This window comes from Lissotriton vulgaris, chromosome 6 (assembly GCF_964263255.1).
Source record: "Lissotriton vulgaris chromosome 6, aLisVul1.2, whole genome shotgun sequence".
Taxonomy (NCBI): domain Eukaryota; kingdom Metazoa; phylum Chordata; class Amphibia; order Caudata; family Salamandridae; genus Lissotriton; species Lissotriton vulgaris.
The window spans coordinates 761,945,508-761,968,811 of NC_141694.1; the positions used below are offsets into that span (position 1 = coordinate 761,945,508).

General features: G+C 42.8%; 1 protein-coding gene across 2 annotated transcripts in view; it reads right to left on the reverse strand.

The window, feature by feature from the left end:
- LOC147707951 (G protein-coupled receptor family C group 6 member A-like) overlaps positions 1–23,304 on the reverse strand; it is a 451,952-nt gene that overhangs the window by 125,963 nt on the left and 302,685 nt on the right. For both annotated transcript variants that reach the window (XM_086926749.1, XM_086926748.1), the window contains exons 4-5: positions 14,900–15,106; positions 1,743–1,860 (exon numbers count right to left, since the gene is read on the reverse strand). In XM_086926749.1, the coding sequence (XP_086782875.1) occupies positions 1,743–1,860; positions 14,900–15,106 (325 nt within the window). The remainder of the gene's footprint in view (positions 1–1,742; positions 1,861–14,899; positions 15,107–23,304) is intronic.

The window sequence follows — 23,304 nt, forward strand, 5'->3', positions numbered from 1 at the left end:
GAAATTCACTGAAAAAACCATAGGTTACACACCAGTTATAGTTAGGAATTAGCATTAAAAAAACCTATGAAATTCACTGAAAAAACCATAGGTTTCACACCAGTTATAGTTAGGAATTAGCATTTAAAAAACCTTACAAATTCACTGAAAAAACCATAGGTTTCACACCAGTTATAGTTAGCTGGAAATTTTACTGATATAAAACCATTGAAATTCCCACGTTATAGTTAGTCGGACTCACTATAACTTGCGCGTACAATGCACTGCTGATGACGTCACATATTACATCACTCATGACATGGTCAGTGACATCACTCATGACATCACTGATGACACCATCCTTGTGACAGAGTGACAGACCTAATTTCAGTGTAATGTAACGCTTGAAACACATATTCAAAAATAGAAACAAACATTTTCGAAAAAATGGAGATACCCAAACCAGTAACAACAACCAATTCAGTAATTCCACCATCTATATACACATCCACTCATTCACCAACAGTTCTATATAGTCACTCATATATACTCACTCATCATATGTAGTGATACACCTATACATCCTGTTACACATCAGCAGTCATCCAAAAGTTACTCACACACATACTCACACATGCAAATAAACTATTGAACATCCATTTATTTGCATATACATTTATACACACACTACCACCTTACTTCTAAGGAAACTTACCCATACTTACTCTCCTAAACAATCACTTATAGAAACACATACTTATTTAAACAGGAACTTCTACAATCTCTCACTATATATACTATACTCACTTATATACATCAATACTCACATATACTAGATTAAAACATATGTCGTTACTAATGAAGACACTAGTGAGACAGTCATTCACTCACTAACACACACATATACACACTCATCCACCCATACAGTCCTGCACATATGCTGTCTTCAAAACACATACAAACAGTGAGTCAGTCACCAACCCCTGCAGCCACTTATACACAAAGAGAAACACTGATACAAACATTTAAATATTTAAACAATACTCGCTAATATATGTATTCACTAAGATACACGTAATAAGCCAGTTACCCAACCAATTTTTTTTTAAAAAAACATCCATTTACACACGTATTTAAACATTTATTCTTCCATCGACCTTTACAAATACATATATAAAACAAAGTTATTTTTCAGAAAGACACACATTCACTGGATGGTGTCATCAGTGATGTCATGAGTGATGTCACTGACCATGTCATGAGTGATGTAATATGTGACGTCATCAGCAGTGCATTGTACGCGCAAGTTATAGTGAGTCCGACTAACTATAACGTGGGAATTTCAATGGTTTTATATCAGTAAAATTTCCAGCTAACTATAACTGGTGTGAAACCTATGGTTTTTTCAGTGAATTTGTAAGGTTTTTTAAATGCTAATTCCTAACTATAACTGGTGTGAAACCTATGGTTTTTTCAGTGAATATATATATATATATATATATATATATATATTTCTATAATTATACTTGCATACTAGATTTTTTTACTTTTAATTGATCAAGCATAGCCCCTAAATTGTCATTCCTGAAATACAGAATCGGTATTTAACTTTGGCGCAAGTTTTATTGGGAATATTCCAGTACACTACCTGAATCAAACCACAACTGTTAATATTTAATCATAAAAAGTTGAATTTTTCATTGCCTCTGTTATTCCCCAAAAATTCACAGAATGAAGATTCTATATAAAAACCACATACTTACCAAACTCAGGTGAGTAATAACCTTCTGAGCAATAGACACACGTGTAGCAACATCTGATGTCGGAATATTTTCTGATCTGTCCAGGTTCACATTGACGGGAACAATTTGAAAATGGTATCTGAAAGATTAGGAACACAAATTTCAAATGTAATGGAATCAAGTCTATTTTTGTCAGTAAACACACGTTGTAGTGACACTTGTTTTACCAGATAATTTGCAAAGCATTTGTGCATGAACTCATTTTTTTGCCACATGTACTGAAGGACCGGGTTTTTAGAACTCAGCGGCGTCAGGGAGAACGCCTGAAACCTTCGAGTTCCCCTGTCTTGGCAAACAGAGACACGGGATACTTCTTGATGACGTCAAAGACCAAAGTTTATTGGCTGCAACCAGGAACAGAGATCTACGAAGTACACACGGGTAGTTCGTCAGAGACTGCACAAATTCGATAAGCGGAGCATGGTCTTTTATGCCAAAATTCAAGCCTCAGGCAACATTCCAATTTACATTCGGTGCATCAAAAACTGACCAATGACAGTGTAACATTTCAAAAAGTAGCGAATGACGACAGTCAAAGACAATCCCATTTTTCCATTGTCCAGCCCACCAGAAATGACCACGCACATTCCCGGTTTCCTGTTCGATCAGGCCGGACAAACCCATCGTAAACCCTTCGACCCAAATTAATGGTTATGTCGTAAAGGAAAGGCAGAAACAGATTGGAAAGGAGATAGAAAGGTGGGAGCAGTGTACCATAAACTCGGGCATGTCCTGCTCTTTGATCTTTATCAGACCAGCTGCTGAACAAGGAACTGGCTCAGCGAGGTCAGCCTCGGGCTAGGAGTCAGTTCGGCCAGGTCACTCAGAAGTCAGCTAAGGCGTACGTGTCTCAAGGACTCGCTCGGCCACAGTCATCGGGCCTATGTTAGGCCAACCACACAAAATGGCTGCCGTATACAAAATGGAACCCGAAGGTTCAAACTAAATCCTTGAATAGAGAGTGTTCTCTTATATCGATTCATACGAAAACACTCAGACACGCTACATTCGCCATTTGCGGTCTGCTGAAACCAAAATCGTCCATTTCCGACGATCTTTATTGAACGGGTTCGGAACCATCGAACCCAGTTCGTAACCACGGAACCAAAGACCCTTCTTTTGCCCTATCATAGGCAACAAACCCAAACCCATGTTAATCTGAATCTGGATCTATGTTCATCAGGTCATCGATATGCCGCTGCAGCATCATCCTATTACTGAGTATCTCTCTCTGGACAGGTTTCCGTGCACACGAAGTGGCACAAAGACCACAAATAGCAGGAGCACACTGCACGCAGAGACAGAACATGAAGAGGATTGCTAAGACCATCCCAATGACCATCAAAATCTTCCAACCCCAAGTGGATATCAATCCCCATAACCATCCTATCCAAGACCAATCCCCTTTGTCCAAATGGACAGAATCGGAGATTTTATGCAATTTGGAAATGGCCTGGAAGACTGATGGAGCGTTGTCTGGAATGAAAACGCAGCAGCTCGATTGAATCAGTTTACAAATTCCACCTCGATCTGCTAGAATAACGTCTAGGGCAACTCTATTCTGAAGTGTCATAAGTCTATCTGACTGGAGCTCAGCAGTCAGGTTACCAAGGGCACCGGCAGTTTTTACTATGGTGGACTCAACCACTCTCGTCAACTGGCGAATATTCCTACTGTTACCATAGGTCCCCAGAGTGGCAGAAAACCCTGAAAAAAATCTCCCAACTCTTGCCCTGCAGTGTCTTCTTGACTAAAGACACCTCTAGCAACTCTCATCTTATGGTACTCTGCGGCAGCTGTAAAGGTGGGAGGTAACAGAAAGGAAACAAAACATGTGCCCGAGAAGTCGGGGGGCAACCATGTATATGCTTTGTCATAACAAACAAAGTAGGTACCCTTAGCAGCTAAGAACGTTGGGGAAGATGAGACGAAAATACGTAAGTCTCAGTGCAAACACTCTTCCCTAACTGAGCCTTTGGATTCTTACTGTTGCCCTGCAGGCAATAGTGGCCCCGATGGGGCACTATCCAAATCAGTGGAGAACTTGTCGCTAGCTGGTTAACACTCAGACTAACTCCATATCCAGTAACGTTCCAACCACTATATGGTTGTCTCTCATCTTTCGGAATAGTCTCAACTGCATTAGTCCCTTTAACCATGTCGACTATGCCTCTAGCTAAAGCACTATTCTTTGGATTGTCTTTCGGTGAACGTAGAGGGTAGACGCTATGGGCATAAATAAACATTGTTCTGTAAGCCCGAATCGAACCATTGAAACTAAAGGGCAGGACTAAATAAGGAATACCCTTATCAGTTGTATGAGGCATCAAACCACAAATCCAACAGTATGTCGTATTAATCACTAACTGGTGTTGGTGCTGAAGTTGTATGAAGGAATTGCTAGCAAATTCCAATCGTCTGACTACCTTATGTTCAGGCAAAGGATGAAAAGAATGAGATGAAATAGTGGGTGAAGGTGTAGGTTGCACAGTGGGATTAACCGTCATTTTAAAAACAAATGTTACATAACCAGCTATAAATATTATGAAGCTCAATAGTAAAAATAAACATGATGTCAAAAAAACATTTCTTCGACATTATTTTGCATATTCATTTTCTAAAAGTCAGTGTCTGTACAGGTCTTTCCAACTCAAAGAAATCCATCCTAAACTAAATGTGCTGCCCGCGGTGGTTGGTTGATTCTGCTCAGGAGTGCCTCTGCTAAACCCAGGAAGGCTGCCTCGGGCCAACAGAACCCTCGCTCGACCTAGTGTCTCAGGCTTGCACTCCCAAGACTGGTAGCAACCGCGACCCTAGCAGCAAGAACCGGATGGCGGTTCAAAAAAAACTAAAATGAGTAGATCCTTGGTGGAGAGTTAACCTGCAAACGGAAAAAAAAATATCAATCTTTATTCGTTTTTTATTTGTCCAAGACTCTCCATCTCAAATTATAGCGATTTCTTCCAGCTAATTCTTGGTCAGCGAACAAAAGATGAGGCTCGGTAGTGTCCAATCGATCTGCAGGAGGTACTGATGCTTGTAAAATTCTGTCGCTTTCTTTCTCTGAGTTCGTTCCAATCAATCTAGCATCGCTGAACGGTAGAAACCGTGGGACGACTTCTGTTTCAGAGTCCGCAAGTCCCTCCTGGACCCACTTATCGTAAGGCAAGGGCAAAGGTGCCCTTTTGGTATGCGATCCGTGGATCCAGTTTCGTTTACCCTGCACTCGTACCGCAGATCTTGTTGACAGGAGCACTTGGTAGGGCCCAGTCCAGCGGGGCTGTTCGTTCTTGGTCCGCTGAAAGTTACGCACAAAGACCCAGGAGCCAGGTTCGATGGAGTGCCCTGGATCCTCTGAAGCTTGTGGAAGACTGTCATGCACCTGTTGGCGTAAAACACTCATTTTAGTTGTCAGTTCACGCAAATAATCAAGCAGCACAGGGTACTCGAGGTCTCTAAATCTCGTTGGTCTTGGTACGCCCCAAATGTTCGCTGGGCGACCAAACACAACCTCGTACGGACTCAAACCCATTCGTGAATGCATAGTCATCCTTGTAGACAGAAGTGCTAATGGCAAGGCATCTGGCCATTGTAAACCAGTGCTCTCTTGAATTTTGGCCAATTTCAACTTAAGAGTGCCATTATAGCACTCGACTAAACCAGCTGATTGGGGGTGGTTTGCAGCGTGGAATTTCTGCTTAATCCCGAGACCCTCACACACTCTCTTCATAACTTGACCCACAATTTCACTCCCATTATCACTCCAGGTAATTCTCGGCATTCCAAATCTTGGGAAAAATTATTTTATCAAGGCTTTTGCTGTGGACAAGGCAGTGTTGTCCTTAAGGGGGTAAGCTTCTACCCATCTAGAAAAAGAGCAGACAACCACTAACACATATTTCAAGTTGTTGCATCTCTCCATATGGATAAAATCTAGCTGCAAGGCCTCGAAAGGATACGTAGGAGGAGCAAAATGACCAGCTGGTGTTGGAGTTCCCTTACCAGGATTATGCATCAAACATACCATACAGTTTCTGACCAAATTCTCTGCACATTTGGGAATCCCCACATTCTGCCAAACCGGGGCGAACAACTTGCAAATCCCTTTCACACTAATATGTGCCATTCCATGAGCCATTGTAACAACCGGAAGCACATACGCATTAGGCAACAACCATCTCTGATGTTCTGACAAATCAATCCAACAACCATTTGAATCCAATCTACCCTTACTTTCTCTCCATTCATCCAACTCTTTCTCTGTGGCCTCACTCTGAATAGATTTCACACTCTCAATAGTATCTTCACACATACTCTTCTCTGGAACCCATCTCGCCGGACCCGCAACATACATGCGACTCATCATATTCCTAGCAGTTTCTTTCGCAACTTCATCCGCAAATGCATTACCACGACCAACATCATCCGTAACCTTTTTATGGGCACTACATTTCACAATCGCGACTTGCAGTGGTAGCGTAAGAGATTCAAGGAGTTCATTCACCAGTTGTCCATGTTGTATCTTCGTACCATGCGATGTCATAAATCCACGTTCACGCCACAAACGCCCAAAGCTATGAGCCACACCAAACACATACTGACTATCCGTGTACACATTCACTCGTTTTCCTTTCGCTAACACACATGCTCTCGTAAGTGCAATCAATTCAGCCGCTTGTGCGGAGTTATGTGGGATACGTGCAGTTTCAACAACCGTATGGAAAGTCGTCACAGCGTAGGCTGCAGTCGTATCACCATTCGGCAACTTAAAGCACGAACCATCAACCCACAAAGCATTTTCACAATCAGGAAGAGGAGTGTCCCTAAGGTCCATTCTCCCTTTCGTCTCTTCTTCGGTTCTTAGAAAACAATCATGCTGTTCTTCACTATCGTCATCTGTCTCAAGCGAAATCGGCAACAATGTAGCTGGGTTCAAGGTATTACACCTTCTTATATGCACATGACTCGCTAACAATGTCAGCTCATACCCTGACAACCAAGCACAAGTTAAGTGCTATGTCTTCGTACAATTCAACAAGGTATCCACTGCATGTGCAACCATGACCACTAACGTATTATCCATAACCAAACCAGCAGATTGTCGAATTGAAACAGCCGCTGCTGCCGTAGCTCTCAAGCAACTTGGCAACGCTCTAGCTACAGGATCTAAAGTCGACGAAAAGTACGCACATGGGCGTTGCTTATCGCAAAACTGCTGAGTCAAAACCGACAATGCACATCCCTCTCTCTCGTGGACATACAATGTGAAAGGCTTACTGTAATTGGGAGTACCCAACACAGGAGCCGAACACAGCGCATTACGTAGTTCAGAAAAGCTCTTTTGACATTCGTCAGTCCAAAGAATAGGATTTGGAGTATCCTTAAGAGTGAGAGCTATCAAAGGCTTCGCTAACAGAGAAAAATTGGGAATCCACTGTCTACAGTACGACGTAATACCCAAAAACTCATGTACTTCTCTCTGTGTCGTGGGGACACTCATTTTTGCAATGGCTTGAATTCTTTCTGGGGTCAGTTTCCTTCCCTCCTTCGATAAGAGGTGACCTAGGTAGGTAACTTCTTGTCGACAGAATTGTAATTTCGAGAGAGAAACTTTATGGTGACAATCAGATAAGTGTTGCAATAAAGACAAAGTGGCATCCTTACAAATCTCCTCAGTATCTGCGGCAACTAGCAAATCATCAACATACTGGATAAGGGCTGCACCCTCAGGTAAAACCAACAAATCAAGTTGTGTCTTCAAAGCTTGACTGTAAATCGATGGACTCTCACAATAGCCTTGAGGAGCACGCTTAAAGCGGAAACTTCGTCCTCCTAAAGAGAATCCGAAAATATCCCTGCTCTCCATGGCAATCGGGATGCTGAAGAAAGCATTCTTCAAGTCTATCACCGAGAACCAAGTGGCAGAAGCCGGAATCAAAGTCAATAATGCAGTAATGTCAGGCACAACAGGAAATTGTTGAACAACAATCTTGTTCACTTCGCGAAGATCAATGACAAATCTATATACAGGAGGATGTGAAGGATCAGTTCTCTTCAGAACCGGCAAAACAGGACTATTGCACACGTTACCTCACGTCTCTTCAATAACACCTTTATCAATCAGATCATAAATGATCGCTAAAAGTGCACGCTCACCATCACTCGAGATGCGATACTGTGGAATGCGCGGTAACTTACCATTCACCTTCAGTGTGACAACATATGGGGGAATATCTAACAGGCCCACATCATTCGGACCCGTAGCCCACAGTGAATCTGGTAATGAAGACAATTCCGATGGAAGACGATCCTTCAATATATATATTGGAGAGATCACATTCTCACCCAAAGTAAGATGTACTCCTGACGGAGAACAGTACAAAGTCGCATACAATCTCTTCAACAAGTCTAAACCCAGCAAATTCTCATTACAACCTGTAGTCAAAAGAAGGGGTGCTTCAAACCTACGAGGGCCAACAGAAAGGGGCAATGGGGCAGAAATCGGATTCATAACGGGGGCGCCAGAAAAACCTACAGAAACATTATTAAAGCCAGACAAAGGTGCGCCAGGGAGCTTAGAATGCATAATCGAACTCTTCGTAGCACCAGTGTCTAGCAGAAAAGGCTCTGACACACCTGCTGCAATCACCTCAACGTAAGGTCCGTTCTGATCTACTGGAACTGAAACAACTCCCTCTCTTTGTCCATGGCTGTCCTAACAATCATTACCATGTGCTTCATCACCCTCAACATAGTAATCGTCCACATAGTACTGTGCTGTCCTACCAGACGAATTCTGCTGTTGGTCAAAACTATTCATCGAATTTTGTGGAGGCAAAGAGCGCGCGTTCTGCCCACGACCTCTACCTCTAGGTGCTTGCTGAGCACCTCTACCTCTCACACCAGGAGCACTATTCCCTCGTTGCAGCAAAACCGGGCAACTATTCCTGTAATGACCTTCTTCTCTACAATACGCACACTGATTAGGGCCATACGGAAAACGCTGTTGAGGATTCTCGTCTTTTTGCGAGTACCTCGAATACTGTGGTGATTGTTGATAATCACGCTGATTATTAACACGGGGCGGATAAGCTTGTTGTAGAAGAACTTTAGTCTTCAATTCCTTAGTCTTCTTATCCGCTTTCTCTAACTCATCCTTACGTCTATTCTCATAGTACTGAGCCGTAGCTAAAATCTGCGCCGATGTAGAAACAGGCCAAGCACTCTCAGAATCCTTCAACTTAGTACATAACTCAGGAAGAAGATTGTGTACAAACTTGTCGACAAACAACCTCTGGCCACCCTCGGTAGCCATATCCTGACCACTATGATCGACGAACGTTTCCTCGAAACGCGAGAAGAAGTCCGACACAGTCTCATCTTTCTTCTACTTACATGCAGACAACTTGTCCCAATTCACACGTACTTCAGGCATCAAAGTCTTCATAAAAGTAATAATCCTAACAGGAAGTTCAGTAATGATATTTTCAGGCTTAGCACCTCCAACTTGTCTATCGTTCGCAGCGACAAGGTTCACCCACGAATCACCCAATTCATTATCATGATCTGTATGTCGAGTGACATTCCAGATGGGCTGTGGAACAACATTCCCAAATAACATATCTATGTCCGCCAAATTCATAATGCACGAACTCACTGTTTGCGTAAGCTCTTTATAATATCCCGCTGGATTTTTCCGCGGATCAGGCAAAGTCTGTTTAAGCGCTAAAACTTCAGCACGCTTCCATGTAACATGTACCCATACTCTCTGAAAGTGCGCAACAACAGGTGGAACAACAGTCGCATCAGCAGGTCTCCATACCAGAGGAACCTCTTGCATCGGATACTGACGCGCTTGTCCCCCAACTAACGAATCAGGCTCAAGCAATCGTTCAGAAGGAACATTACTTCGGAATGACAATAACGTTGACACCGCTCTCTCGATGTCGAGGAGACTCAGGATTGTTCCTTTCGCAAATTCGGAACGTAACCGGAACAGCTCTTCAGGTGCTTTACCCACTTCGTTTGTCCATTGTTCATGGAGGAACGCACACATGATCTCAAAAACATAACGTTGCTTTGGTGCCTCCCATTGCCGGAAAACATCAATAATACCCTCAAGATCGTACTGGGACGCATACGTAACCCATCTACGCGCCATGTGATCTAGAACCACTCGTTCATCTGTATCAGGCAATTGACTACGCAGCTGTCTACGCTCACTCACAGGAGACATACCTAATTGTCCCAACCACGGAGTCAGGAAACCAGAAAAAGCAGCGGTCATCCGCTGTCTAGGAGAAGGAGTAGTCGGAAGAACAAGGGGAGACGAAACAGTAGTAGAAGAATCCAAAGTCGGAACAAACACAGAAGCAGTAGGGACAGGCATAGAAGCAGCAGTCGTAGAAAAGGGCAAAGTTGGCGGCCCCTGAGGAGGCTGCGCCAAAGGAACAGTAGCCGACAAAGGAGCTGGCTGTAGAGGAATCACAGGAGGCAAAACAACCGGCAGTTGCACAGCCACAGCTGGTGGCGGTGGTGCCGTAGCATTCTGCACATAAGGTGGCGGTGAATTTAACAGATGTGACATTAAAGGATCTTTCGTAAGATCTTTTTCGTCTTTCTGCTCTTTAGACGGCAAGACTGGATAGCACCTATCTACCGCTAACTTCCTCACTCTAAGTATCTGCTCACTTTCTTGCTCTTCTTCATTATCTCTGTACGCAATGGCAGCTTGCACCATTGACATACCTCTCTTATTCTTTTTCGCTAATTTTATTTCTTTCTGTTTGGCTTCTTTGCGCCATATGCGGAAAGAGTCAAACATCGCCGGCCGGGCTTTTTTCTTGTACAACTTCACTTCGAGGTTATCTAGAATTTCAGTTTCAAAACTACCGTAACGGGGCCACTGTAGGACACCGTCACTCTTCGTATATCTCATTATAGGTAATAGGACCCACACCATGCTTCACATACAACTCGTATGTAGGAGTTCCGATCGGAGGAACCGGACACGAATCCTCTAGCCGGGAGTCCTTCAATGCACCACAAGTAAACAAATTTCTAAGACTGCTAAAACAAGGCATCTTGCTCACTAGTCTAGCTTCAAACAACAAGGGGAATCTTGAAATGATAGTCTCGTGAATACACGAATCCCTTGGCTTTGGGGCCTGCAGGTACCAAATCGAAGCTATCCACTCAAGGATACAAAACAAACTAAGGACTGGGAGACGCTCCGCTTATACTTAACTGAAATGTCGATGGCGTCACCAGAAGACCCGTCAATCGTCTCGCTCTACAAATGTCTAAGGCTCCAAAACAGGGCGACAGTCAGGGCAGCAGGTCTTCGTAGCCGTCGGAAAGCGGGAAACCTCGCAGCAACGAATTTCGGACCACGACGACATACAGGGGTCGATGAAGTGGCTGGCCTTCCTCCAGAATTTTCACACGAAGCTTCTCACGAACCTCTGGCTTGGACCGGTACCGCTGAAGTCGCCCCACGTTGGGCGCCAACTGAAGGACCGGGTTTTTAGAACCCAGCGGCGTCAGGGAGAACGCCTGAAACCTTCGAGTTCCCCTGTCTTGGCAAACAGAGACACGGGATACTTCTTGATGACGTCAAGGACCAAAGTTTATTGGCTGCAACCAGGAACAGAGATCTACGAAGTACACACGGGTAGTTCGTCAGAGACTTCACAAATTCGATAAGCGGAGCATGGTCTTTTATGCCAAAAATCAAGCCTCAGGCAACATTCCAATTTACATTCGGTGCATCAAAAAACTGACCAATGACAGTGTAACATTTCAAAAAGTAGCGAATGACAACAGTCAAAGACAATCCCATTTTTCCGTTGTCCAGCCCATCAGAAATGACCACGCACATTCCCGGTTTCCTGTTCGATCAGGCCGGACAAACCCATCGTAAACCCTTCGACCCAAATTAATGATTATGTCGTAAAGGAAAGGCAGAAACAGATTGGAAAGGAGATAGAAAGGTGGGAGCAGTGTACCATAAACTCGGGCATGTCCTGCTCTTTGATCTTTATCAGACCAGCTGCTGAACAAGGAACTGGCTCAGCGAGGTCAGCCTCGGGCTAGGAGTCAGTTCGGCCAGGTCACTCAGAAGTCAGCTAAGGCGTACGTGTCTCAAGGACTGGCTCGGCCACAGTCATCGGGCCTATGTTAGGGCAACCACACAAAATGTCTGCCGTATACAAAATGGAACCCGAAGGTTCAAACTAAATCCTTGAATAGAGAGTGTTCTCCTATATCGATTCATACGAAAACACTCAGACACGCTACATTCGCCATTTGCGGTCTGCTGAAACCAAAATCGTCCATTTCCGACGATCTTTATTGAACGGGTTCATAACCATCGAACCCAGTTCGTAACCACGGAACCACAGTACCACAGTCCCTTTCTAAAGAAGATTCATGTGATGAGGGGAGAAGAGGAGATAGGTGAGGGAGCACTGAGATAACACCCAAGATGGGAAATGAGGAGCTCCATTTCAGAATCAGAACAGATGATTAAGATGTTAATTAAGTGGTAAAGTAGGGCAACTACTGTGTGGGCCAAAGAGATTGTCTTCATAGTAAATGAGTAGTGAATATGCCTACAACCAAGAAATACAAGACAGAGGCACACCACTGGGGAATATTATTAGGGAATATCCCTCATCTCTGTGTGTGTTTCCAGTGCAAGGGGAGAAATATAATACACTGGTATGGAGCTGCAATGCAGGCAAAGAAGCATGCCAAGTGGGTGACATGTGTTTTGCCTCCACTCTGCATGTTTTTGTTTTTCTGAAAGAAACAGCCTGGTCATTGGGGCAGTTGTTTGTTTCCCATGTCCGTCTGCTATGCCTCACAAAGTGGTCGGAGGGCAGTGCAATTTTATTAATGGTCCTTCAGGCAAGGCAATGTTCCTGTGACACAGTAGTTCAGTGGCTGATATGGACCCCTAAACCAAGGCTTGCCTTCAGTGGAGCAGAATGAGACTCCACCATTGGACAGTTTCCTAGACTTTAAAATGATGTGGCCATTCGGCATGTTTAGTGGAAAAGGAGAAGCATTGATTAATGTACATTCTCCTGTGCCAGCAAACCCTAAAATAGCTTCTTGGCTTATTTTGCACATGATTTATCACAAAGGCACGAAATGTTTGTGATCATTAAAATAAAAACGTTCTTAATTGTGCTATTTAAAAATGTATTGAGTTGATGAGTTGTGGCAAATTGTAAGCAGTTACCTTCATAAATGTTAATTGCCCAATTTTATATCACCACATGAACAGTATTTATGAACACTGGAGTAGATGAAAATAAAGGGCAGCTCTTTTTTTATAAGAAGTCATTATTTGTACTTTTGTTTGGGCTCCATTCATGCCACTCAATGTGTTGAGACCTTTACAAATAAGAAAATAGCGAATTTAGGAAGTTGTAAAGTCTTTTTTGAAGGAAGCACAGTAAAGGAGGTAATAAGATTTCAGAGGGAGTGGGGCGTTCAACACTTCCATAAGATGAATTGTTTCATTTTGAGGTGTTACATGAAAGTAAGCTGTGTGTTTCCAAAGACTGAGATCCTGAGCCCCTGAGAGAAAGGGTCCCACAGGGATATTTTTTTTTGCACTAGTTTCTGAGAGAAGCCAACTTGTAGAATTGTACTCACCACACAGTCCATTTCATAGATGAACCTGCTATCAACAAGAAGCTTGTTCTTTTGTGGTAGAGGTATAGCCAATGCAATCTTGCCATACAGTAGAAGGGCTGCAACATGTAGATCAGACTTGAGAGGGGCAAGATGCCCTTTGATAAGATCCATGAGGATAGATTTGCCATGGCCTAATATCCACAGTACCAATGACTGAACTAATCATTTTTGGATGTTGTTCATGTATCTAAGCTTGCAGCCTTCTTTATGATGGACTGGAGGCAGATTTCTTGTTGAGAAGTAGCCTCTGGTTTTAGTGGAGTTTAATATGCGTCAAAAATGGTCAGAGAAGTTAGCCTTTTCTGGTCAGGTAGATCTTCAGCATCAACTGTTTTCTCCGGGGTAAACTTGGCTGGTGGTGAGTCATTCAATCATGCATTTTCTACAGGCTCAGCAAAATATGCGTAATATCAACAAGAGAATGAACTTTCAGATACACCCAACCACCATTTCCAGCATGTTGTGGTGAGACATGCCTGAGCCACGACATAGATCACAAAGCGGTAACTTGTGCTTCAATTACCTTCAGGTCGAGTTTGTACTACCAAAAACTGCAAAACAGAAGAGGTCCAACATAAAGACAGAAAAAGGTAGGAGCAAGGATTGAGCTGTTGATAACAATGGATGGGAGAGTGAGTCCTCAGATATAACCTACTGAAAAATTTAAGGCGGTCTGATTTGAATGCTCCAGCAATGAAAGGATGCCAAGCTATGCAAAAGAAAAACTCAAAATATCGTGCAGGCAGTTCAATAGAACGTTGGTTGCTGAATATGGACTGACAACTGCATATGACTCAGAAGCACTGACCTTTTTATGCTTTTCGCTGTGTAGTTACATGAGCTCTAGGAAAGAGACATCTAAGGCTGCCTTGTAAACTTAGCTATAAAGACCAGATGGAATCCACACATGTATTTTCTAGGTCTATCAAGATGAAATGCCCGTTGACGGGTGCCAAACGATGGTGTAAGTAAACCCATTGCACTTTTTGCATTAGGCCCCTCATTGTTTTTATTTAGTGTTCTTCTGAATGGACCATTACTGAGGGAAACCTCAAACCTAGGGCACATGTGTGTGTAAAGTGTGCACTTTGCACATGTGCATTCAAAATTGAAAAAGCAACAACCACAACCATTTTAGGCCCCTTCTTTAAGCAAAAATGTAGAAGCAACTCAAAAATAGCAAATAAGTCCTATACCATTGCTTTAAATATTCATACAAGATATCCTGCTGCTGTTAATGAAAACTCATAAAGACATTAAATTAATAAATGTATATCTTGGATACTCACAGTTCTACTAAATCCCTAACTTAAAAATCTGAATGCATAATTTAAAAATTGCTAAATTAAATCTTTAGTGGAGAATTGGGTAAAGAAAGTAGGTTTACATTATTACAAACTAGCACCTACCTTATCTTTTGATTCCCAGGGCAACAATAATTCATTGATGGTAATGTGACTGTTTGCTATGTCATAGTCTCCAATAGTTTCAAATACTATTGCACCATTGATCATCTTCCAGGCTATTAAATCATAACCATTGATGAATCCTAAATTAGCAAATGAAAATGATCCAGCTGGCACGGAAAATTGCATTTCTTTCAATTGATTAAGAAGCTATAAAGGAAGCATAAAACAGTGATCACTGATAATGTTAATTCAATTTACTTACTAGCATCGACAAATTCTTCACATTAGCAAAATAAAGTGGCTCAGATTTACAATGACTTTGCATCGTGTTGCATCACTTTTGTGGTACAGCGCATAAGTACAATCATTTTTGGCCTTTACTAAGCCACACAAAGGCACTTTGCGTGGCTTTGAGTGGTTAAGAAAATATAAAGTAACTATATTTCTCCACGTTACTTCCTGTGTCTATGTCTGCTGCATTCTGCAGCACACATAAAAAGAGGAATAAACCTCTAAGGAATGTTTTTATGCAGGAAGGTGTACCTTCCTGCACAAACACAATCCTGCCCTATAACACAGAACCCTTGCTCTATGGTGCAAGGGTACCTGCTTTGGCGCTAGGCAACACAGAGTGCACCAGTGCAAATGGACAGTAGAATTGCTCAACATCCTTCTAAATATGGAGCATTTCTTCTCTCTCACTTTCATGCAGCATAGGACAGTAAGTTTGCCTGCTGCACTGTGTCACGTGAAATAATGGTAAATGTGCCCCACAGCTTTCTTAAGGATATTGCCTGCCCTTCCTTTTCGATATATTTAATAAATAAACTGTGCTCTCTATTTTTTTTTACACTAAAAAAGAACGTTCTGCAAACAGTGCCATCGATTAAGCAAGATAATAACTTTTACAAATGCATCAATGACTTACCTTCCAAGGTGTGCAGGTGCACATATACATCATGTATTAACATAGTACAACTAGTCAAACAATTCTAGAATTATTCTAATGCTTCTGTAGCACAGACTTACAAATATTTTGGGGCAGGTTTACGTTACTTTTTTCACACAGACTCGAGGGAAAACTGGGTTGATATTTCCAAAATAACTCAAGTGCGATTTGGTTGGTTTGTGACGAAAAGTAATGCAGTGCAGTGCAATGCCTCACATTCCTTTGCATCAAGGGGGCCTTCCATGGGTGGTGCATAGGAGTTCCTGGGTATCGATCCATGGATTTTGACCAAAGTCCATATCTACAAAGAATGGTAGACATGGATTTGAGCCAAAAACCTGCGCTTCGCTGAGGCTGAAGTAACGAGAAGAAATATATTTATTTCTCTTTGCTTTTTTTGCTTTATGCATGTGGACTGCATTCTGTTACTATTCTGACTACAAAGCAGACATCCTTAAACTACGGCACAAGGGTAACTGCATTGGTGCATGGCTACTTAAAGTGCGCCAGCAGAGGGAGAGAGAGTACAAATGCACCAGTTCTTGGAGTCATACTGCAAGTGAAAAAAAAAAAAATCTTCATATTATTAATCCACTTGAACATGCTCAAATGTGAGGAACTCAAATGAAAAGCTTCTCCAACTAATTCATACATTAAGGTGGAATATCATTGTACTGAGCAGAATGCAGTAAACATCTAGGGCCATATGTATCATCAAACTATTTTGCATTTCCTAAATAGCGAATTTTAAGGAATAGCTATTTAGGAAATGCAAAATGGTGTGTATGAATAAAATCGCTTTTTATTTGCGATTCCTTAAGCTTCCTTATTTGCGAATTCGCATTTTGCGAATTCGCAATCAAGGAATAATTTCCAATGCATTCCTATGGGCCAGGAGGCCCATAGGAATGAATGCAAAATAATTCTCAAATTGCGAATTCGCAATTTGCTAATCGCAATTTGAGAATTATTGCAAAGGTGCAGGGGTGTCTCAAAGACACCCTGCTGCACCCCTGAAAAGAACATGTGTGTGCATATGGCGCACATACATGCCCTATGGGCATGTGTGTGCATCATATGCCACCTTTAAGAATGCCAATTTGTGCATTTCTGGAAGAATTCGCAAGTTACCATCAACTGAAAGTTGGTGGTAATTTGCGAATTCTTAAACAAAATTCGCAAGCTAAAATTGCTACATACATAGCATTTAAGGAATCGCAAATTAGCAATTCCCTAAATGCTATGGTAAAATAAGGAATCGCACAAGTTTGCAATTCCTTATTTTGGGAATGTTTCATACAATTCAAAACGTGCAAAACGGCCGTTTGCGAGTCGCAAAGGCCGAAATTCTGCGAATTTCGGCCTTTGCGATTCAAAAACGGCTTGATACATATGGCCCCTAAAATCTAAAACAAAAACAGAATCAAAATACAAAATGCAAAAAAAAAACGAATACAAAATCAAAAACAGAAAAAAATACTTCCAAGGTTTAAAGTACATACACGTGAATCTATGGATCTCATCAAAGATGATATGATGTGGGCAGAAGCAAACATTTTTACTCTTATCTGAATTAAAAGTTGCACCTTTGACAACCCCTTTATTTGTCACTTCCCTGAGCAAAGTTTACGGAGGAAAATGGGTCAAATATGTGCAAAATAGGCTGATATGGTGACTAAACCTACAGGAATAACAGCCTGATTCATGTACGGGCCGTTTTGCGTGTCCCTAATAGCGAATCATAGCGATTCGCTATTGAGGACACGCAAAACGGCATTCATGTAGGAATTGCTACTTAAATAGCGATTCCTACATGTTCTTTATTTGCGAGTAGCAATTTGCTACTCGCAAATACTCCCCATTCATTCCTATGGGCCAAGAGGCCCATTGGAATGAATGGGGATTTGCGAGTAGCAATTTGCTACTCGCAACTGAGATAGCGATTTTAAGGGTGACAGGGGTGTCCAAAGGACGCCCTGTAGCACCCCTAAAATGCACTTTTGAACAGGTGTTGCGCACACACATGTCCAAAGGACATGTGTGTGTGCTACATGCAACTTTGAAGAATGCTTTTAAAAGCATTTTTCTGAGTTTTTGCTATTTACCGACAGGTCTGACCTGTCGGTAAATAGCGGCCCCAAATGTCCAATATCGCTATTTTGTTGTGTGTCATGAATAGCATTTAAGGAATCTCTATTAGAGATTCCTTAAATGCCATTCCACGCAAATATGCGAATTCTTAAATAGCGATTTTTGCATTTGGTATCATGAATACCAAATGCAAAAATTGCGCTCGCAAAGGGCCAGATTCTGAGAATCTGGCCCTTTGCGAGTGCAATTTAGCTACATGAATCAGGCTGTAAGTGAATAAGCACCAGTTTGCGGGATATGTCCTATGAGTATTGTGGTCATAATGACCGGTTACTCTTGCATCCTTCCAGTACTGGTACTGCTCTTTGCGAAATTATCAATGCAAGTGTCCCACAACTGCCTTGAAGAACACTGCATTGAACATATGAAGATCAGCAATACGCCATGTAAGTTTAATTGCCCACAAAATCCAGGCATGTAGAACACAGCAACAATCCCATACATACACATATAGAATCATTTATGCACACCATCTTGCTCATGGCATGGCTACTCTAAGTACATCACAAATATATTTGTTAACAAATGTAGCCCTCTTACCATCCCTCTTCCAGCCCAAAACATTACAGCCCCTATTATCCCCCTTTCATTCCCCGGACTCCATGCAAACCAATCCCCTAAGTATCCTGGTCTGCCAAATTCCCTACACCCACCAATACCTACACCCTACCATCCCTCTTAAAACCATCTCCTGCCCCCCCCAAAAAAAAGCAATCCTCCATTACCCGACTTTTACACTCATCTCAACACTTATGACTCGGATATCCATCTACAGGATTGCCCAGGTGGTCAATGAGGTGTTTTTTAAGGCGGTCTGACTTGCCCCTGAAAAGTGAGCAGCTCAGGTGGAACAACTTCATGGCCTAACAGGGGAGCCAGTGAGGAATGGGAAAATGAGAAGGTGGGTGGTCATGGTGAGGGAAGGTGCTGCTTCTGTCCTTGACCAACAAGGGTCTGAAAGGAAATTCTAGCCTCCAGCCACGCCAGTGCCTGTATTACCTAAAGCGCCCCGGGGCGCAACAGGCACTTGCGCCCACTTTGGACGCCCCAGGGCCTTTTTGTATTACAGAAGGGGCAGCAGAAAATTTTGAGGCCCATTCTGTAATACCAATAGCACTGGCGAACATAAAGCACCTGCACTATCTTCAAGGGGCGCTCCCTCATTTGCATGGGAGAGTGCCCCATGCAAATGATGGAATCCCTTTGCCTCGGCGCCCGTCCCGTATCACCGACGTGGGCACAGAGGCAAAGAAGCCCTCAGGAGGCACACTGACAGTCACTGAGTGCACCCGCCTACAAGGGGATTCCCCTGTAAAAGTGTAGCAAACACAGTGAAACATGGAGCGGCTGTAAACAGCCGCTCCGTATCTCACATGAATGCGCTGCCCCAGGGCAGCATGCGTTCGGGGTTGCCCTGAGGGCAGTGCATTTCCCATAATGGAGTGCACTTTCCTTCATTGCACCGGGCGCACCTTGAAGGAAAGTGCACTGCATGTGTAATGCAGCCCCAGGTGGCTTGCATGCACCTGGATGTCAGACAGTATATCCAGGTATTTCTTTGCCATGTGCCTTGTAAGTTGTTGTTAAGAGTTCAATATATCGAATGATGATACCATACAGAATGCGCCACACACCATTCGGTATATAGCAAGAAAGTACAGCAGCTAAATTAGTCTGGATACGTAGACACATTAATAGAAGGAAAGAGGGTTAGAAACCATCAATCTAACCATGTTAATGCGCTTTGGGACATCAAGAACTTGTTCAGATGGAGTCTTAATGGCATCCTCTACCTTAGGAACCAAATACTCCAATGTATCAAGGACTGTGACTTTGCATCAAACATAGTACAGATAATATAACACACCCCAGTGTATACTAGGAGTACACTATACTCTACAAAAAACCCGTATACCTTAAGTCAGATCAACATTTAATATGCAAAAGTGGTACTTTTAGCTCATCCTCTATTTCTAAATAAAATACATACTATACTCCACTTTCGTTGTGGCCATATTTTCTGGTGACAGTCTTGAATGGCTAATTTGATCCACCTATTTTACCTCTTTGACTGACATTCCAGCTCCCAGCTTCTGAACTGATGAGACTGCACAAGGCACATGATGCCCACCAGCTAGAGCACGCCCAGTTGCAACCTTCGCCTCATTTAATGAGGTGAGGCTCCATCACCAGCATCCCGGAGAGATGGGGAACTTGCTGCTCTTTTTCCGTTTCCTCAATGTTGAAGACACGTGCCCTCGGGCTGAACTCCATGGTGACTGCAGGTTCAGCAGTTGGTGGACAATGACTAGTGGTTTTCGAGGTCGCAACAGAGGTGATTGAGTTTCTGGCAGCATCAGGACTAGAAGCTACAAAGCTTGCAGCAGCAATGGTGGTGCTGGTAGCAAAAAGGTGTAAATGCATCAGCAGTCCCATCTACCTTTATGGCAAGGATGTTTAATTCTTTTCCTCCCTATATTGAAAAAAAAACAACCATTCTACTTTAGGATGCTACAAAAATCATTGGGCCCGATTTATAAATTGGCGTTCGGGCAATCCTCCTCAAGGACTATGGAGTAATTTACTCTGTTGCCCTGGCAGAGGTCTCATTAGTCAAATTTAGAAATGTCCATCTGGACAACGAGCATTTCTAATATTCACAGGAACTGCCATACAGGTGGTTCCTGTGAAGGCATTGCAACTTTAGAGTAGGGGTCTGTCAAACACGATGTAGCCATACAAAGATTTTTTTTATTTTTAAAAACAAAACCTCAAAGTGGGATTTTGTTTTTGAAAATAAAAGCTAATGCCCCCACGCTATGGTAGGCATCTCCCATGGTGTCAGGGGCCTATTTTTCTTTTATACTGCCCCTTGACACCAGGGTTGTCCTGGAGGGGATGGGCAGTAAAAAACCGATATATGTCCACCTATCTAAATTGGTTGGATAGACATATGAGAAATTCTCTAAAAGCCTTTACTACATCAGGCCAGGAGAAATATTTGGGCATGCCAGAGACATAATAGTCTCTGTCCTTGACAAACTATGGTCCACCCGCTTTTAAATTTGGCAGACCTTTATGTTTGCGGGAAAGGTACTCCATCGCTATTGTGAGAGAGTACCTTTTCCGCCAACCTATAAATCGGGCCCATACTGCCTTACTTCCCACTTTCCAATGCTAGAACACCATGACATTTATTTCCATGTCTTGAAATTACATACAGCATTAATAAATGTTTGCAACAGTTGCATTCAGTGTAATGGTTTTGCAAGAGGTGATAAGCCTTTGAGGTCGCAGCGGTAACAGTAGTGATGCTGTTTTCTTCAGTCGTTATAGAAGCAAGGAATGCCCTTCTATTAGCATATCAGGCTGGTGGAGGTGCAAGGATATTTGATGGTATGGACTGATCCTCCTGCACAGTATCACTAGCCAGGGGAGTAGAATTAAGTTAGTCAAGATCTACAGTGGCCTAACCGCCAACAGCAGCACTGACATTATCTATAGTTTTTGCAATATTCACATTGTTCACTTTAATTTATATATACGTTCTAAGTGTATATGACACCACACACCGGATCACTAATATTTCAATACAATCCCCCAGATCTTTGGGCGGGGTTTTGGAATTTCCGACTATTGTGCTATGCCCAGCTTGGGAGGACTAAGTGTACACAAATTGTGGACATTGCTGCAAAATAATTCCTGCTACATTCCAGGGTCACATGGCAGCTAAAACCATTCCACACAACTCCAACTGGAGATATCCAATCCCATGTACACCTCTCTTTCCCTTGTCTTGTTATTTATCATATGGAAACACACCTTGTAAGTGGACCTCCATTTACCCAAGCATACCTTGATCATGTTGTTTGAGTGACATGTGTGTATCATGCTAAATCTATGCTTTGCTGCAGAAGTAGAAAAATTATGGTCACATGAGTATGTAACTTCTTTGTGTAAAGCTTGCACATGGAGTGTGCCTGCTACATGTCACTGTTGCTACTCAGGTATCTGTTTTGATTTCCTGAAATCTAAGCAGTAGTTAAGATGCAGATTGCCTAAACAGTTCAATGAATTGGCAAGTTCCTACTGGAGATTCCTGAGGGTTCATTTATTTTCATTAGGCCTGTCAGCCTTAGATTAGTCTTCCCAGAAATGTTTTACCTTTTGCCTACTTACCTCCAATTCTTGCTGTTTCTTTTTGTTGGCCTCAGGAATATACGCACTTTACCACTGATTAACGGTGCTAATGTGCACGTGCTTCTCCCCTAAACATGGTCACATTAATTCATCTACAATTTGGATATTTAATGTATCTGTACGTCCCTAGTAGAGTGTACTAGCTGTGCCCAGGGCCAGTAAATTAAGTGTTTGTAGTTGGCCTGCAACACTGATGGTGCCACACACACAAGTAGCACTTTAAACAGGTCTCAGGTCTGCCACTGTGGAGCCCTTTTGTGAAGTTTTACTGTCATGTCTACTTGCCATTTAAAACCCCTTGTCTAGCCTTAAACCCCCATTCAGTTACACTAACGTCACCCCTGAGGTAGGCACTAGATAGCCTATAGGGCAGGGTGGTGTGTAAGTAAATGGTAGGACAAGTACTTTTACGTTTTGCATTTCCTAGTAGTGAAAATCCTGGACAGGATAGGAGGGGGAAGCTGACACTTCCACCTGAATGGTCAGTGTCTTATCCCCACACAGAGGGTTGATTACACCCCTGAAGTGAGTCTGCAGTCCTGGCTTGGAAGGGAGGACCTCTGAGCACTTTAAAGCCCCTTTATGAAGTCACCTGCACTTCAAAGGCACAACTGGGTCTCTGACCCAACCAAGTCAGACACCTATGGACGTGTAAAGAAACTCTGTCAGTAAGAAGGACTGCTGTGCTGCAGCAAGGACTGTCACTCTGCTGAACTGCCACTCTGGAAGAACTGGTTTTCTGCTGTGCTGCCCTGTGGCCTGCTGCCCTCTGACCCTGCTGATGATGAACTGGACTCTGTTTGAACCCAGAAGGATCTCCAAGGGCTTGTTGGCTTTCCTCCTGTTTCTAAGACTCAAGGATATCAAAGTCTCACCACCTGCTTATGTGCCCGGTCCATTGGAAGTGGACCCAGATGCTTGCTGAGTCAAAACAACGAATCTCCTGTCAGCAGGAAGCAGAATCAAAGATGTTTTGCACTCAGAACCTGCGCATCAACGCTGTTGCATTGATCGGAACCAACGCATCGCCTACTTCGAAATTGAGGTCAACACATCATCATCTCTATTGCATGGGCCAGAATCAGCGGATCGCACTTAGAATCAC